This window comes from Camelina sativa, chromosome 6, assembly GCF_030686135.1.
Source record: "Camelina sativa cultivar CO46 ecotype springtype chromosome 6, ASM3068613v1".
NCBI classification, from domain to species: Eukaryota; Viridiplantae; Streptophyta; class Magnoliopsida; order Brassicales; family Brassicaceae; genus Camelina; species Camelina sativa.
The window spans coordinates 16,971,930-16,988,599 of NC_141885.1; the positions used below are offsets into that span (position 1 = coordinate 16,971,930).

General features: G+C 33.0%; 4 protein-coding genes and 1 pseudogene across 7 annotated transcripts; all 5 read right to left on the reverse strand.

The window, feature by feature from the left end:
* Positions 1-37: 37 nt before the first annotated feature.
* LOC104791244 (UPF0481 protein At3g47200-like) lies at positions 38-2,189 on the reverse strand. The gene is made up of 3 exons (XM_010517077.3): positions 1,483-2,189; positions 831-1,372; positions 38-542 (listed from the first exon to the last, which is right to left on the reverse strand). The coding sequence occupies exons 1-3, from the start codon at positions 2,091-2,093 to the stop codon at positions 100-102; spliced, it is 1,596 nt and encodes a 531-aa protein (XP_010515379.2). The 5' UTR covers positions 2,094-2,189; the 3' UTR covers positions 38-99.
* A 4,937-nt stretch (positions 2,190-7,126) lies between these two features.
* LOC147942700 (uncharacterized) lies at positions 7,127-8,215 on the reverse strand. The gene is made up of 3 exons (XM_087456166.1): positions 8,180-8,215; positions 7,754-8,138; positions 7,127-7,536 (listed from the first exon to the last, which is right to left on the reverse strand). The coding sequence occupies exons 1-3, from the start codon at positions 8,213-8,215 to the stop codon at positions 7,127-7,129; spliced, it is 831 nt and encodes a 276-aa protein (XP_087312292.1).
* Positions 8,216-8,624: 409 nt separating this feature from the next.
* On the reverse strand, positions 8,625-9,966 carry LOC109133335 (UPF0481 protein At3g47200-like; annotated as a pseudogene).
* Positions 9,967-10,201: 235 nt separating this feature from the next.
* Positions 10,202-12,664, reverse strand: LOC104791246 (homoarginine-6-hydroxylase 2-ODD-C23.1). 4 transcript variants are annotated; one of them, XM_010517080.3, is made up of 12 exons: positions 12,454-12,595; positions 12,258-12,373; positions 12,044-12,162; positions 11,890-11,953; positions 11,747-11,814; positions 11,586-11,644; positions 11,323-11,482; positions 11,199-11,218; positions 11,060-11,106; positions 10,887-10,967; positions 10,726-10,815; positions 10,202-10,636 (listed from the first exon to the last, which is right to left on the reverse strand). In XM_010517080.3, the coding sequence occupies exons 1-12, from the start codon at positions 12,485-12,487 to the stop codon at positions 10,496-10,498; spliced, it is 999 nt and encodes a 332-aa protein (XP_010515382.2). In that variant the 5' UTR covers positions 12,488-12,595; the 3' UTR covers positions 10,202-10,495. The 4 variants fall into 4 exon arrangements, with proteins under 4 accessions (XP_010515382.2, XP_010515381.2, XP_010515383.1 ...); XM_010517079.3 differs by having other exon boundaries at positions 12,044-12,165; XM_010517081.3 differs by lacking the exon at positions 10,887-10,967 and having other exon boundaries at positions 12,044-12,165; positions 12,454-12,664.
* Positions 12,649-13,774, reverse strand: LOC104791245 (protein IRREGULAR XYLEM 15). Its single transcript, XM_010517078.3, has one exon. It carries the CDS (start codon positions 13,772-13,774, stop codon positions 12,815-12,817), a length of 960 nt encoding a protein of 319 aa, XP_010515380.1. The 3' UTR covers positions 12,649-12,814.
* Positions 13,775-16,670: the final 2,896 nt, after the last annotated feature.

The window sequence follows — 16,670 nt, forward strand, 5'->3', positions numbered from 1 at the left end:
ATTCAAATAGATGGAAATATAAAATGCCAAACAAAACTTGGAGAAAATACTTGTAAATTGAATGAGAAAATAAGAAGCTAACATTAGTATTCTTGAAGATTAAGAAGGTGGTTTATAGTAAGAATAAGCAGCAAAATAACTTTGAGATGACGTAAGAAGTAACAGCAAAAATGCAGCAAAGAAAGAGATATATCCCCAAGGGCTATCGAAGTACTTCTCTTTCAAGGTCTTCTTCCAAGCATTCCACTTCCTGTAGTACTTATTATGTTGAAGATAATAACGCTTAGCTGCAACCGACAGTTCAAATAAATGACTATCACTGATGTCAAAAATGGTATCTTGACCTATCCGGTTGAACAAATCGGCAACTTCAGAGTCGCTCTCTAACCAGTGTTCGATGATACCACAAGAACGTAAGTGACTAACATCTTCTGGAGAATCTATTAGATTGTCCATGAAGACTATGTAGGATGTTATGTCGTTGCTCGAGTCGATATGGTTTTGTTCGAAAGCTATGAGATTCAGGAAGAGAGACTTGGTACCTACAAAACACACGAGAAGGGGTGGTGTTGCCAACTTCATGTTTCTGATTTGATTAAGTTGAAAAATAAGAAGTGCATTTATTTCATTGTCTTAATTTATATCCCGTTGATGACCTAGTCGAATATCACATTATATCAGTCGTCTAATGTACTATTCTTAAACAATAATACTACATATAAACAAGAAATTGTATATATGTGTAAAATGTAAGATTTGGAAGGTAAATGGGTAAGAATAATATAATAAAACCACGTGGGGGAAAAAAAAAAGAAGAAGATTTAACTTACCATCGTGGATAAATAGTTTGGGTATCTCTAGATAACCATTCGAGAATTGAATATCCCAAAACCGGTCGCTTTGCCTCTTCCTGAAATTAAAACCGCCATCCCTTAGTTCAGTGACGCAGTGTATCATTTGTTTTCTACGCTTGTCCACCACGCGCAAACCCCCGTACACTCTCTTTTGTGGTAAGCTCCGTTTTGTTCTCGTAGACTGAAGCAGGCTTCGACGGAATGCATCTAGACAATGCAACCCGCTCTTGTCGCCAAGTGAGTTCATGACGAATGGGTCAAAAGCTTTATCTGTAGCCAACGAGTACTCGAGATTTAACTGGTCGGTTTTGGTCAACGGTTCGTCTGTTGGCATTAGTGGTTCAAAGAACCGAACTGCTAATTGTGCTACTAAACCGGTTTGGTTCCGTGATCCGAGCTGTAGCTCTAATAACCGGTTTAGGACGAACAAAGGAAGTTGATTTTCCAGCATTACCATGTCACGCTGTATCGAATGCATTGATGCCCGCATCGCAAAAACGGGATCGTTTCGATCATATCTATACAAACCAGAAGAAAATAAAAACAAAACAAAATCAAAGTCAACAGTTTAGACAACAGGAGATCTAAAATCAGAAGTTAATTAAGCATAGAACTGAACCATGCTTACCCGAGTTCCAAGAATCCTTTATCTTTGTAGGCTCCTCTGAAGAGCTCCAGAACAAAACAACCATCAAGAACTAGCATTTTGATAAATTCGTTACTGCTCAAACTTATGAGACCTTCGTAGCAAGCACGAGCCCTAGTTTCGAGCTCTTTCATGGCGTTGATATACATTTCGATTCCTTGTTTTGTACGTTTCATGACCATATTGGCCGCCCGCCATTTGTGATGGTCCATGGGGAGGAGATGTTTACTGCCATGGTGGTACGGACCAAGCGAGACAATTTGAGGAAAATAGGACTTCTTGTCGTTCTCTTGAAGATAGTGTGGAACTCTGTAGATACAGTGTTTATCCCAGCTTGTTATGGCGTCTTCTCTAAGTACTTGATCCATCTTTTCTTTGATCGTGATTACCCATTCTTCTCTAGGTTTCTGGTTTCGGGTTAGGAGTTCTTGGCGCAGCACGAGTGTGATCAAGTACCACACCAGCCTCTCTTTGTAGATCAACCTTCTTTTTCTACGATTTATTCTCTCTAATATAATATTCCCTAAAGGAAGATTGGGCCCAAATGGGAGTGGTGGCGGTAGTAGCGGGGGTGATGGAATAAGATTCTCCATTTTTGGGAGTGGTGGCGGTAGTAGCGGGGGAGAATGAGAGAGAGAGAGCAAAAGAAAGTCAAAAGCAAAGATGTAACAGCTGAGTTGAAGCTATGGATTAGTTTACATCATAATTACTATGGATCTATTTGATCTGTGACTACTACCGTAGTTAAATATCTAATCATACTTCTAGAGTTTGATGTGTTAAACAATGTTTTGTTTGACTTTTCTTCTACAACATATAGATTATAAAGACTAGTATTGTGACAGAATATTCATATTGAAACATTCATCAACTTTTATTTGGAGAATTTATTCTAGTTATGAATTTGGAAATCTAAACAAAAAAATTATGTGTTATTCAATTATTAATTTTTAAATTTTGATAAATTCAATAGCACCTGATTTGTGTTTGGATTTCCCATTATATTAAAATCTATTACTAATAATTCTTCCTAAAGGTATAAGAAATTAGCTAATGTTTAAAACATTTTTTTTCCAAGTACTAGCTAATATTTAAATTTTTATCTCGACTAAACTGATTGGACCTATGCGGAGCAGGTTGGAGCCGCATGGAAGGTGGAATTAAGTATGCACATTAACTATTACAAATCCCATTCTTTTACTGGTTGAAGCTTTTTCCAGAGATTGAGAGCGAGAACGTAACGGAGAAATGTCAAATGCTAGGTGTAACTAATTTAAAACTCTGATTTGGCCATGTGTTCGACTATTTTGGATCTGGATTCTGCAAAACTCTTATTTAAAGACTCTAAATGTTCGTAGTAGTTTTATAGTATATCTAACAGTATCGAGTGAGATTCCACCACCTATACACTTTTATTAAAAGACTCACGAATGCTTGTAGTATGTATAGTCAACGAGTGAAATTACAAAACAGAATAAAAGAAAGAAAAAAAACTACACAACATGTTCTAAAACAAAATAACTCGTTAAAAACAAATTATATATACAGGTACTTTTTCGAGGTGTATTTATATCTATAAAACATGACAAGAGCATTCAGTATATATTATATACTACTTTTTCTTCTCAATACTATATGACATCTACACATATAAGTAAAAGACAATACCATATTCAAGTAGTAGTTTTTTTAAAATTTCTCCCCTTAATTTACTTCTCTTATTTTTCTTTTCTGACCAGACCATAAATTTAGTGATGACAAGATAAAAATATGAAAATGAAATCAGAACCAAAACTAAAGCAAAACCGGTAAATTGTGTGGTTCACCTATGACGAATGACGATCGATGGTAGTTTTGATTTGGCAAAGACGGGAAACCAATGTGAGTGGTTTTTGAGTTAGCGAAAATGAAGATCAACATGAGTGGTTCTCGATTTAACGGTTGCCAACTTTATTTTGAGATATGTTATATATATATATATATATATATATATTTTTTCTTGAAAAAATGGAAAATTTATTCGAAAAAAATCTGTTTACATCAAGTGCAACATATACGTTATATATTAATAGAGAAACATTTTGTTGAAAATGCTGATGTGTCGTCACCAGAACGATTTGAAGATTTAATTGCAGTTAAGCATTTAAGATGAACATATTTACAAAAACAAGTCTTTTAATTTATTTAATGTACCATTAAAATATATAAGGAAATATTTATTTTATTATTATTAACATAAATATGTCATTAGAATATATAAGGTAAAGTTTATTTCTATTAGTTTTAAAAAATGAAAGACTTAATCAACTATTGAAACCATAAATATATAGTTAATTATTTAATTATTATTTTCATAAAATATTTAATTATAAGTAAATTAAATTCACAAACTATTAAAAAATTATTCATATATTTAACTTTTTGAAATATAAAAATTAGTCTCCGATTAAAAAAATTGTGATGACTATTCAAGTATATTTAAAAAATTAATTATCACAATAATCTTAAAAATAAATAACATTTCGTAAAAAATTGAAATTTATTCACCAATTTAAATTTTTGAAAAAAAAGAAATCTGTGTCTTATTTAAAAATTCCAATGACTATTCAAATATATTAAAAAAAATTATCAAAAAATAACTACCTCAATAAGTATAATAATAAGACATTGACTTTTTAATAATTTAATAATAAAGGTGATTCAGCCATCTTAACATGATACTGAATTTTTTGAAACCCTCAGACATTTATTTTTCCCTATAAATTTTTACCACTACTACACTTTTTTATATTATTATTTACTATTTTAATATATTTTTCTCATGGTATTTCTGAACTTAGGATTAGTTTAAATTGATTACTAGGTGCTTCCCCATACAACGCGTGGGTTGTGGTGTAGTTGACACTTTCTTGTTTTTTTTTGGTTTTTTTTTGTTTTCTCTTTTGTATTATTCCGTTTTAATTAGGCATATACGGACTTTGAAGTCACTTGTATTTATACACTATGTCTTTATACCATTCCATTTAGATGTGTACAATTGTGGCATTTATTTTTTTATGAATTATGAGGATGTTGCTTTTTGTTTTTGAGGATCCAATCTTATCATTGACTAATATTGTTCCCAATACATTTATTGTATTTTAGATTTTCTAATTAACTGCTTATGTAAACCCTTCGTACGTTGATGTTGCAATAATAAGTTATTTTTAAAAAATAATTATCTTCCGTGTAAGTGATTATGTTTGTATCCCCATCTTTTGGTCTAATATCAATAAGAACATTTCTGTTTTTCTTTAGTTGGTTTTGAAACCAATTTTGAGTTAAGCAAATAATGGGTCGAATTATGGTGTTAATAAGTAATATAAATTTTTATGTACATATATTGTGTATATGTGACTATAAGTTTAGCTAACTAAAAAATTCTGTAATAGTTAAATATAATCTTGAACATATATATATATATATATATATATATATTTGTGGGAGGAATGTATGGAATTATTGGATAGCAGTTATTTTTGAGTTAAATGACCTTTTATACCTTTTAAGTGAGTTAAATATTAATAAATTTTTATGTGTCTTGACTTTTTAAAAAAGGAATACCAAGTGTTTCCTTCCAAATTTGAAGTGACATAGTATTTTAGTTTTCATATATGATTTTATGAACTTCAATATAAAGGTTTTTCAAATTAATAAGTACACTCACACTTATTGAATTATAAAATTTGGAGAAATGTTTATTTCGATTAATCATCTGCTCTTTTAAATATATTAAACAAGTATGTTGTTGTTCCTACAAATATGACAACTTATATTATAGTTTAACCATGGAGTTAAGCAATAGAAATTGAACTTGTGATTTCAAGACAAAATGCTTATATATATTATGTTACACATTTATCGTTTAAAAATGAATAGGAACATCTAATTCTCAAATAAAGTTTTTTTTTGTTAAAACCAACATATGTGAATTTAAATTTAACTATGCAAATTTAAAAAAAAAAATATGAAGAGATTAGAAAGGCAAGAAATATAAAAGAAATATTTTATTTTTATATAATAAAATAAAAATTGAAAACAATGTTAAATATATATAATGCTTTCTAAATTAAAATATAAAATCAAACTCTTACAAGTTACAACACATATGAGATATAACAACATTTGATATTGGTGGGAGAGGAGGAGAGAATGATTACTATAAGATGATAATCCAAATTAGATAATGGAGATGAATCTTTAAAAAAAAGAACAATGTAAAATCATATATATAATACTTTCTAAATTAAAATATATAATCAAACTCTTACAACACATATGAGATATAACAACATTTGATATTGGTGGAAGAGGAGGAGAGAATGATTACTTATAAGATAATAATCCAAATTAGATAATGGAGATGAATCTTTTAAAATAAGAACAATGTAAAATATATATATCATGTAGTCTCTAAAATTAAAATTTAGCATAAAAAATTTACAATGATATTTCATTTGTTTTTGACAACCCATACAACAAAAATAAGAAATCAAAAATAAATAAAAAACGAAAAATGATTTGAAGTATTGTAGAAGAGAATGAGATAATGTGAAAATGAGATAATAAAAGAATGTCAATATGAAATAATGAGAGATTGAGAGAATGCTTATTTATATGATAAGAAATGATGGAAGTTATATTTAGAATTATGGAGTTACAATAGTAATTTATTGTGTTTGAATAAAATTGAGTGGTGGAATCTGATTAATGCATAATTTATTTTATTTTCAGTTATAATTTTATTTTAATGTGTGAGTTAAATGTATTGTGTTTATTGGGTCTTAAATATTGTTTAAACCAATTAGAGAGCAAATAAAAAATAAAAAAAAATTAGAAAACATTAAATGAAAATCAACCAATAAGAAGAGACCAAAACCTTACTTTTATATATATGATTCTAAAAACATTGTCTTATCTATTTAATGGCATATCAATGTAGATCATAATGTCAAATATAAAATATATGAATTTGATTTTTAAAAACACAAAAAAAGACAGATTAACATAACTAATAACATTTTATCAAAACTTTTTAACCATGTTTAAATTTTTTTCTACATTTCACGGGTGAAACATATTTTTACACAAAATAGTTAAATGCAAATTTGAATAAACAAAACAATATGAATAAAATTATTATTTTGATACTTTAAATCCCAAATAATAATTTTATTTTTATTAATTTTATATGAATCGATTTATCTCGCCATAGTGCGGGTTGTTATCTAGTAGTTAAGTATTTGAATAATGTAATTGAAGCTTTAATCTAAAATGAATCTTATAAAATGTCAAAAAAATGTTAAAGATACGTTAGAGCATATACAACAGGGAGTTCTCGCCAAGTCTTTCAACAATTAAAAAAAAAAAAAAAAAAGCAAGAGGTGAGAATCGATTCTGTTTTGAGAACTTTTGAGAACCTCATCAGAGACTCATTAAACATATGTCAATATGTGATTGGTTTTAAGTTTTTTTTTTTTTAACGCTGGATTCATAAATTGACCAAAGAGTTTGAGAACAAAGAGAAAACAAAGCAAGAAATAAGGACATATTCCTGAAGAAAGATCAATCTATAATAGGCAAGATCTCAACCTCCATCACGTTTATCACGCTTAATCAAGTTGTGTAACCATGACGGACCACCCAAAGCCAAATATGAAGTGAATGGTCCATCCCGTGTAACACTCGAAGCAATATCCCTAGCCAAACCATTGGCTTTCGGTGAGGAGAGCATAAAGGAAACCTCCCCCATCACCCGTACTACCCTAGTGATTTTGGACACTTCTGAACGATACTTTGGCCAATCCTGCGATGTTTGAAGAACCGTTATAGCCGCTTGACAATCAGACCATATCTCACAGCTGGGGACATTGAGATCACACAAGCTTTGGATACACCAACCAATACCATTTAAGTCTGCAGATATCCTGTTGATTCGAGGCAAAAAAACATCCCTCGCATGATAAAGGACGTCTCCATGATGATTGTGTAAGATCCCTGCTCCACCACAGAAGTAAGAATAATTCAACCATGAAGAATGAACATTACATTTTAGTACGCCTAGCCTCGGTTTAAGCCATCTTGGAGACTCCTTTTTATACGATCAATCAAAGCAATTGCCTCATTTGTGAGTCGCTGTTGTTTAAGCCATTCCTCTGAGTCTACTCAAGCTGTTGCAATTAGGATATGTGGATCCTGAACCGTCTGAGCAAACACTGTAGAATTCCGTGCTTTCCATATACCCCAATCCACGGAACAGCTTGGCGATACTGTTCCGGAATCCCACCTTGGTCCATTAACGACAACATATAGTCCAAGTTCGCCAAGATTGAAACAGAGAACCCTTGTGGGGGCACTGGGAACGAAATTGTATGCCATACTTTATCTGCCAACGAGCAACCAAACAACACATGAGAGATTGTTTCCTCCTCAACCTGACATATCTGACAAATCGGATTGATCTGAAGGCCATGTCGACGCATACACTCAGCCACCGCTAAGGCTCCTGACAAAGCTCTCCAGAGAAACATGTGAATCTTAGGTTCAGTGTTATTTAAGTCTACCTCAGCCTCGGAAATAGGCTCAATCCTCTCTGCCTCCTGTGTAAGGAACTAATTCCCACTTTGCACTGAATATCTACCATTCTGCGTAAACACCCATATAAACCAATTCCCATTTAAGTTTAATTTTTTTAAAAAATTAAATAACTAACTAAATTAAATTATAACTAATAAAATATTATATATGAAAGACTTCGAGAGTCTCTCTGCACTGCACATGTTCTTTTATCATCATAGTATATGTGTAGAGTTTTAGAATAACATTTGTTCGTGAAACAAATATAAATCTCTAAAACAACATTCTTTGTACCAAGTGAACATGTCATTTTATTATGTGACTTATAAGTTCTATATAAAATAGTCTATAACAATGAGGACATAGGTGTTAAATCAGAGTCCGAAGCAAATAATTACAAATATACCACTTTTATTTTGATAAGATGAAAATACAAACTGTCATAAAAACCAAGCATTATTACAAAGTACAAACTGAATGGAAAAACAACAACAGAATAGTAATGAAGACTAAGAGGATGATGGATAAAAATAATCATAAGCAGCAAAATAACTTTGAGAAAATGTAAGAATTAGTAGAATAATCGCAGCAAAGAAAGACAAATACGCCCAAGGGTTATCCAAGTACGTGTTTCAAGGTCCTTATCAAAGAATTCAACTTCCTGGAGTAGTTCTGCTTATAACAACGATGAACCTCAATTAACAATTGAGATAGGTAGATATCTTCGGTGTCGAAAACTACTTCTTGACATAACTAGTTGAACATATCCGCAACTTCAGAATTACTTCCTAGTGAGTGCTCGATGATACCACGACGATGCAAGTAACAAATATCTTCAGGAGAATCTATTAGATTGTCCATAAAAATTATGTAGGGTGTTATATCATTGCTCAGATTCGATATGGCACTGCTCGAAAGCTATGAAATTCAAGAAGACAGATTTGGTACCTATAGAAAAACTGACAGTGGGTGGAATTGTAAGTTTGAGAAGTAGTAACCGGACGAAATTTATCTTAGACAAAAAAAAAACATTCATAATTTCATTGTCTAAATTTATGTTTGACGTTGCTTTCTAAATTTGAAGATAAGCGTCACTAAACCAATATATATGACATTTTCTGTTTGACCATAGACATTTATATAATCTAGTAGTTTGTGTTACTGCATTATTTAATGAGCATCTGCATTTAAATTTATGTAACGTATGTTCTTGACAAACAAAATGTTAGTCTTTATACCTTAAAAAAAATCATGATGGAGTGCAATCAAAGAGAGGCCATCAAAATAATCAATAGTATAAGTTTTCAAAGGTAACGAGGAATGAATGGTATAAAGAAAACATAAAATTTACCGTCATGGAAAAGTAGACTAGGAATCTCTAGATAACCGTTGTTGAATTTAATATCCCAAAATCGATCGGTTTTATTTAGCTTGAACTTAAAACCGGCATCCCTTAGTTCGGTCACGCACGGTAGGTATCACTCGTTGTAGGTGTTTGTCAGCCACGCGTGAGGAGTTTGCTTTGCCTGGTGACCTTGGGAAGAGTAAACTTCGATGGAAAACATCAAGACAGTGTAGTTCGCCACTGGATACGCCTCTTGGTGGCGAGTTCTCGGCCAACGTCTCGGCCGTTGGTATTAGTGGAATGAAGAACCGAACCAATTATTCCACTAAACCAGTTTGGTTATGTGTACCAGGCTGTAGCTCTAGTAACCGGTGGAGTACGAACCAAGGAAGTTGATCTTGAGTAGCCAATTCGGATTCTTGATTTTGTTTTAGGCCTTTTTCAAGGTATATTCTCAACTTGTCGTTGCTGATGAAAATTGGTTGACCATCAATATGAAAACACATGACACATGACACATGACACATGAACAACTGTTTTTTGCTGGTTAAAGCTTTTTAAAGCAAATAAAAAGCTCTGTTTGGCCATGTGTGTTGCTTGTATTTTGAAGTTACAAAACTCTTATAGAAAAAGACTCAAATAAATGTTGCTGTTTATGCTCAAGTAACTGTTGTTGTTGTTGTTCAAGCACCCATACTCTCATCCAAACAAATGAATGCAAATCATCTTTTTACCTTTTACTTTTTACTTATATGGTTGTTCCTTTTTAGAAATTACAAGTTTTATGTATTATTTTTTCGAGATATTCAAAGGATCATCTATGAAACTGATATTATAAACAATTTTTTTTTTGAACGGATCAACATGTGTATCGATTGATAACACAGAAGTTAAGAAGCACCTTACTATTATTACAGATCAACATGTCTATCGATTGATAACACAGAAGTGAAGAAGCACCTTACTATTATTACAAATCAAACATTCTATTATTACACGAAGTATACAAAGAAGGTGAGAAGATCTATCTTCACATTACATAGCAAAGTTGGTCTGGACTTTGCTTACCAGATGCTCTCCATAGACAGCTCTTTTGAAAACTTGGGATCCTCCTGTCCCTCCAGGGTACTTCTGTTTACATATATCCAATGGCTCCACCACCGCGTCGAAGTTAGTCTGCTCATTCAAGATTTTTTTTGTTTAAAAACATAATTTCAGATCCAAATGTGGAAACACACACAAGAGTGTTAAAATTTTATAACAACCTCGTAGAAGAATGCGACACAGACACGGTATTGAGGAGAGCTATTGATCACTCTATGAAGTGTAGATTCGTATATTCCGTTTGAAAGTATCTGCATATGATTCCAAACCAGGCTCTCAACGGCTATTCAAGAAAGAGAGGCGAGAGTGGGAAGAGCAAAACCCTTAACATGTCACCAATGTTGCAAACAAATGATCCAAGAATAGGAATGGCTGATATCCAATCGCCGCCAAAGTTTCTCACCTTTTCAAAAGTTAAAACCTCTTATAGAACCAAAACCACTAACTCACATAACATATAGTCAAAGGAGGATCATCATCTCTAATAGTATTAACCTGAAGTGCAGTTTTGTCATCATCTTGATTCACAAGAGTTAACAAGCCTGCAGAGAAAAAGTGTTCCCCAATGAGACAGAACTATGAAGAGAGAATCAGAAACTCAACATGATTTCACTTCAGGATTTAAATTAATTACCATAGTCAGTGTGAGCTCCACTAGAACCACAGCGTAGTAAGGAGGAGTTATTCAGAAAAAGTGAGTTAGCTGATAAGAAGAAAGAAGATAGTAGTAAACAGAAGGAGAAGTAGCAGAACATTACCATCCGATATCATTTTCCGGTTTGCCATTTGTGAAAGGAGCACCTGGATAGCCAATAAGACGCATAACCCAAAAAGGATCACCAGCCATCTTTCCTTCAAACTCATAAGGTGATCCGCAAAGAGCTATGGAGATTCCTCTCAAGATCTTTGTAGAAAGATCTGAAACCATGAAATGAAATTACAAACTAAGAATGTTTCCGAGAAACGACACTCATGGAAACATAACACACATGTTAAGAAACAGAGAAATGGTAAAACACACCTATACAGAGCTTAATATACTCTTCCATCAAATCTTTAAACTCTTGAGGATTCTCTGGCCTTCAAGTTAACGCCACAAAAAAAAAAAAACATGAAAGAAATGGTCGGAAGGAGAGAAGCAACATAAACCAGATAAAAAAATGAAATCGAATTATAGATTACCACTGGTTTGGGCCTTCCATAACCTTTCCTGTATCACCATACTCCCCTTGCTTTAACTCTTTGTAACACTGTCCATAAGAGAATAAAGCACATCAGGAGATTCACATGGCTAATGCTTAATGAAGACACAAAAACACACTTACATCAATGGCTTCGTGGATATCTGGTACTCCCTTAGTTACATTTTCTCCAATTCTCTGATATCCTCTGTTCACACAACATCGATCTATGAACCACATCTCTTTAACTGATTCAAATTTAGAAAAAGAGTGTTGTTTTCCTTGTAAAAAGTCAAACCTGTAGCCAGCAGCTGGAGTCATCTTGATCTTAAGTTTCTCTTCATAAGGAAGCTTAAAGAACTCACGCGTGATCTCTCTGACTCTATTGATAAGAACCTCTGAGATCCCATGACCTATCTGCTTAAAAAAATCAAATCTTTTTTCAAACCCTCGAAAAGGAACTCAATTTGGAACATCAATAAGAGCTAAACAAACTAAACTAAGTTCTGTACCACGTAGAAGAATCCGGCGTCCCGGCAAGCTCTATCAAGTTGCCGGACAACCTCTGTCACGCCAGCATCCTCCGCCATGTCGGGATCATCACACTTGAGAAGTAGAGGAGATATGTCTGCAATATCATCATCATCAAATCTGAAATGAAGCTTGGATCAGAGTAAAAAAGAATGAAGTTTAGGGTTTCGTTACTACCGATGACTGGTAGAGATTTGAAGTCCGTCGCCATTTTTCACTGTCCTTGAGAATCTTCTTCAGAATATTTTTTTTTTTACCCTTAAATTGGGGAATCTTATCTCTGTTTAACAACAACCACAACACAAAAAAAATCGTTACCTTTTTAGGCTTTCTTTATTTGGATGAACTTTTGTTATCTATACTAAATCAAGATTTTAAAAACTCAAACGATTTTGATTTAAACTAAAGTCATGAATATATCAAAGATTGGAAATTTTACACCAGCACAAAAATCAAACCTTCAAAGGAAAAAAAAAAAAAAAAACTTCTTATTTTTTACAGTATGTATGACGTTATATGACGTCTTGTCACGTCACTTCTAAGACAAGGAAGAAACCGAACGTTTCTTACGACCACTGCAAAACTGCGTGCTGTTTTTATCCATCTTATCCAACACGTAGTGCGCAAGCAAGTCATTAGACTCGACTAGGTTCTCACGGCACAAGAACTCATCGCCACAAAGCCTCTCAACGTCTCTGTAATAGTCATGCACAAACACATGCGTCTTCGGGTTCCCGCCTTTTTTGCTCCGAGCAAGAACCGCCGCCGTGAAAATCGACGACATCCTCCCCGGCCCTTCGTGAGCGTCGCCACGTGGCCCGTCCACAAAGATTACGTCCCAGTCAACATCGTAGACGTGGTTAGGCAAATCATTGAGACCGAGTTTGCAATCTGAGAAGAGAAGATTTTGCACGGGACGACACTCGTTTCCGGCGGCTTCTTTAGCCGCGGAGACGAGTTCTCCGGCCTCGTGAGCTTTCGTCGTGTATTGAACATCGAAAACGTCTATCTCCGGGTGGATCTCTTCGAAGTAAGCTGCGTAGTAACGATTCTCCTCGACGAAGATTGTTCGACCGTTGTGGTTTAGCGATTTCCAGAGGAGAGTCTCGTGTGTAAGGCCGAAGACAAGGAGGTTACACGGCGGAGCGCAACGGCGGAGGACGTCGGAGATAGATTTCATCTCTCCGTAAGACATGTGGAAACTGTCGTTGGATCTTGACGCGTAGTGAAGCAATGCGTTGATTGCACTCGTTGGTAGATTGGTGTTGGAGATCGGAGTTGATGATGATCCTCTAGTGACGACTGCGGCTACAGCGGCTGCAACGGAGGTGTGTTTGGAAGGTATTGTGTCTCTTGTGTAGAGGAGAGTGAGGAGGAACACGATGGTGAAGAAAGAGATGAAAGCAAGAAGCCATAAACGAGTTGTGCTCGTTTGTTTTTGGATGTAAGGATGAAGAAGGATGAGCTTTGTGTTCGTGTTACCTGACCCGTTCTTCATTGTGTACTCTTCTTCTTATTACTTTTTTTCTCTGTTTTTCTTAAGAGGAGGAAACAATGAGATTGATTTAAAAGGAAGTGAATACAAAGCTGTCTCATGAAATGTAAATTATAAGCAAAAATTTGTATTAACCTAACAGACCAATGAATAAAACATTATGATGTATTTATTTTTTATTTAACGTTCTATATTAACTCAAATCTTTGAATTTATTTACCTTTCTTTTTTCAACAACTTTAAAAGATTAACTCAAATAATCAATTTTGAGACAACTTTAAAAGATTAGCTTTAATGAGCCAATTGTGTAGGTAAATAACATAATGCGGATGTGTTTACTTGGAAATCATTTTTTTAATTATTTTTTTTATTTATATAAAAACCCAACATATCAAAACCGGTGGATAATTTAAAATACAGTCTCTAGTTATTTTTAGTTACTCAGTTATGATTTCCAAAAAAAATTGTTTAGTCCATTAATGAAATTTTTTGCATTTAATTGTATTTCAATATAACTAGTAGTAAATTTCCAAATAGTGTACAAATCTTACTTCTTGAGTTTATAAGTTTATATTTTAACCAAACCAAAAATAGTATTTGTTATGTGAAAAAAGAATTAACTGCAATAGTTTAAGGGTATTAAAATATATAAAAGAGGATGTGTGAGGTGGTTATTGTATGCATATATGTGTACGAGTTTTTGGTCATTGCGAGAGACCCAAGATCTGATTACAGACCAAAAGTCTCTGTCCGTTATTGCTTTGGTTTAGTTCTTAAGGAAACATCCCAAAACAACGAGATACACACACGCACATAAGATAGAAACAATTTAATATTGAATCTAAATAATATTAAATCATTTCGTTTTCTTTGACTAACCTTTGGATTGGGACATTGATCATTTCAATAAACAGCAAATGATTTTGTTCGTAAATTTTAACACAAAAAATGTTCGAAAACGATATCTTACAAGTTCTAGAGGAACTTAAAAAAAAAAGAGTTTTGTTCTTTATTTTGTTTTACGTTATAAGAAAAATATATAATATGTATTTATTCATATAAAAAAAATCAAGTGAGTCATAATCTTATATATTTGAACAATTACTGATAAGTATCATATTTTAGTTACAAGAAGTTGAATTCCCTTACACATGAAAATAAATAGTAGTTTTTTTTTGTTATTATCGTCTAATATATTATGTCATCACTAAATCAGTATATTAATTATATTATTATTCTATCAATTGAAAAATGATGATTTTCTAATTCTTTTTTTTTTTTGATAAAATGATTTTCTAATTCGCAATGAGCAAAGCTAATTCTATACAATACAACACTACGTACACTACACTCACGAGTCACTATAGACTGCACAATTCGCATTCTATAGGAATCGAACCACCTATCGTGTGTGGGGTGGGGTTACTTTCTAATTCTTATGAAATGCATTAAGCAAGAGTCCCATTATCGGAGTGGACCTATTCTGTTGACCAAAAACAAGATTAGGCCTATTCAGAACTTTGAGGTCTAAAAAACCCAAACACCTCACAGTCGTGTATAGTAACAAGCCCAAGTGCGACCCATCATATAATTGTAATCGCATAAGAATTTATATTTTATACTTTTGTGATTAATATGTACGATGAACTGATGCTTAGGAAAAACTATAGCAATGCATTGAGAATTAAAACGAATGTGAACGTACGATGTCCTTTTCGTTGTACCAATACAAAATTTATACAACTACAATCCAATTTTGTTAGGTATAATTTGCAAAACAAGCTATGCTTCTATCTCGTTTTCGTGTAATTTTTTTTTTCTTTTCTCATCGTCTATTTAAATATATCTATGGTCTAGTACAAGTGTACAACAACAAATCATATCGTATTAACACGTTACACATGGACGGTTCTGAAACAACATTAAGGGCCGTTTGTTTATCAATCTTTTGGGGTTGTTCTTTTACGTATAATTTAATTACTGAGTTCATTTCTTGAGAATCAAAATGTATTTATTGTTCGTTAAAAAAGACTACTCCAAAATTGTAATTTTGAAAATGGTATCTATTTAATAAAAGAATATTGCTGTAAACGAATGAAACTAAATTCAAACATAATTAAAAAATATATATGAACTAAATTAGGATCCGCACATGTGCGAGTTTTAAAATTATTAAATAAAATTAAAATTTTTGAAAGTATAGAAATATTTTTTTGTAAGTGAACTATATTTTTCAAAAATAAAAAGATATATTATTTTTAGTTAGAGAGAATTTTTTACTTTAATACACTAATTTATCTTTTTATATTTTAAAATTTTTATTACAATTCTTACAATAAACTAAATCAAAATTATCGACCACCAAAATGTGTTTCAAACATTAACCATTGCGAATATTAATATTGTCAAATTTCAAAACGTTCAACAACTTATTCACAAAATATTTTACATGCAATCGGGTTGTAGAGCGGAGAGTTGTGACCAATACACCGGGTTTGGTGCCGAAGGTGCCAGTGCCGTTGAATCCGGATGATGGTTACACGGAGGTTCGGAGGCCTAGGAGGAAGCCGAGTCAGACGGTAGAGCCTCTGGTGTTTTCCACGGGTACTCCGGCGGAAAAGTCGGTCAGAGGATCAGAAAAGAATATTCAGGATATCCCGAGGAGTACAGTTTTGGAAACTTCAAATCGTTTTGACAGGTTGGAAGATATTGGGGTATCCCAAGAAAGTAGGAGAATTGATAGTAGGGTGGAAATGAATAAGGAAAACGTATCTCCTCCGAATAATGGGCAGATTGTGCAGAGTACGCTGCAAGGCAAGGAGGTGAATATATCGTCAAATTTGAATAAAGGAAATGGGGGGAATTATGTTGGGTCGAAGGGCAAGAAAGCCTCAAAGAA

Excerpts from the sequence above, each read along its gene's own strand:
- LOC104791245 (XM_010517078.3), bottom strand. The coding sequence starts at position 13,774 with ATGAAGAACGGGTCAGGTAACACGAACACAAAGCTCATCCTTCTTCAT.
- LOC104791244 (XM_010517077.3), bottom strand. The coding sequence starts at position 2,093 with ATGGAGAATCTTATTCCATCACCCCCGCTACTACCGCCACCACTCCCA. Across the intron at positions 1,373-1,482 it reads AAAGGATTCTTGGAACTCGG|ATATGATCGAAACGATCCCG; the intron begins GTAAGCATGGTT and ends TGGTTTGTATAG. Across the intron at positions 543-830 it reads CAAACTATTTATCCACGATG|GTACCAAGTCTCTCTTCCTG; the intron begins GTAAGTTAAATC and ends TGTGTTTTGTAG.
- LOC147942700 (XM_087456166.1), bottom strand. The coding sequence starts at position 8,215 with ATGGGAATTGGTTTATATGGGTGTTTACGCAGAATG. Across the intron at positions 8,139-8,179 it reads ATGGGTGTTTACGCAGAATG|GAGGCAGAGAGGATTGAGCC; the intron begins GTAGATATTCAG and ends TTCCTTACACAG. Across the intron at positions 7,537-7,753 it reads AAAGCACGGAATTCTACAGT|GGATCTTACACAATCATCAT; the intron begins GTTTGCTCAGAC and ends GTGGTGGAGCAG.
- LOC104791246 (XM_010517079.3), bottom strand. The coding sequence starts at position 12,487 with ATGGCGACGGACTTCAAATCTCTACCAGTCATCG. Across the intron at positions 11,645-11,746 it reads ATGGAAGGCCCAAACCAGTG|GCCAGAGAATCCTCAAGAGT; the intron begins GTAATCTATAAT and ends GTTAACTTGAAG. Across the intron at positions 10,816-10,886 it reads ACATTGGTGACATGTTAAGG|ATACTTTCAAACGGAATATA; the intron begins GTTTTGCTCTTC and ends AATCATATGCAG.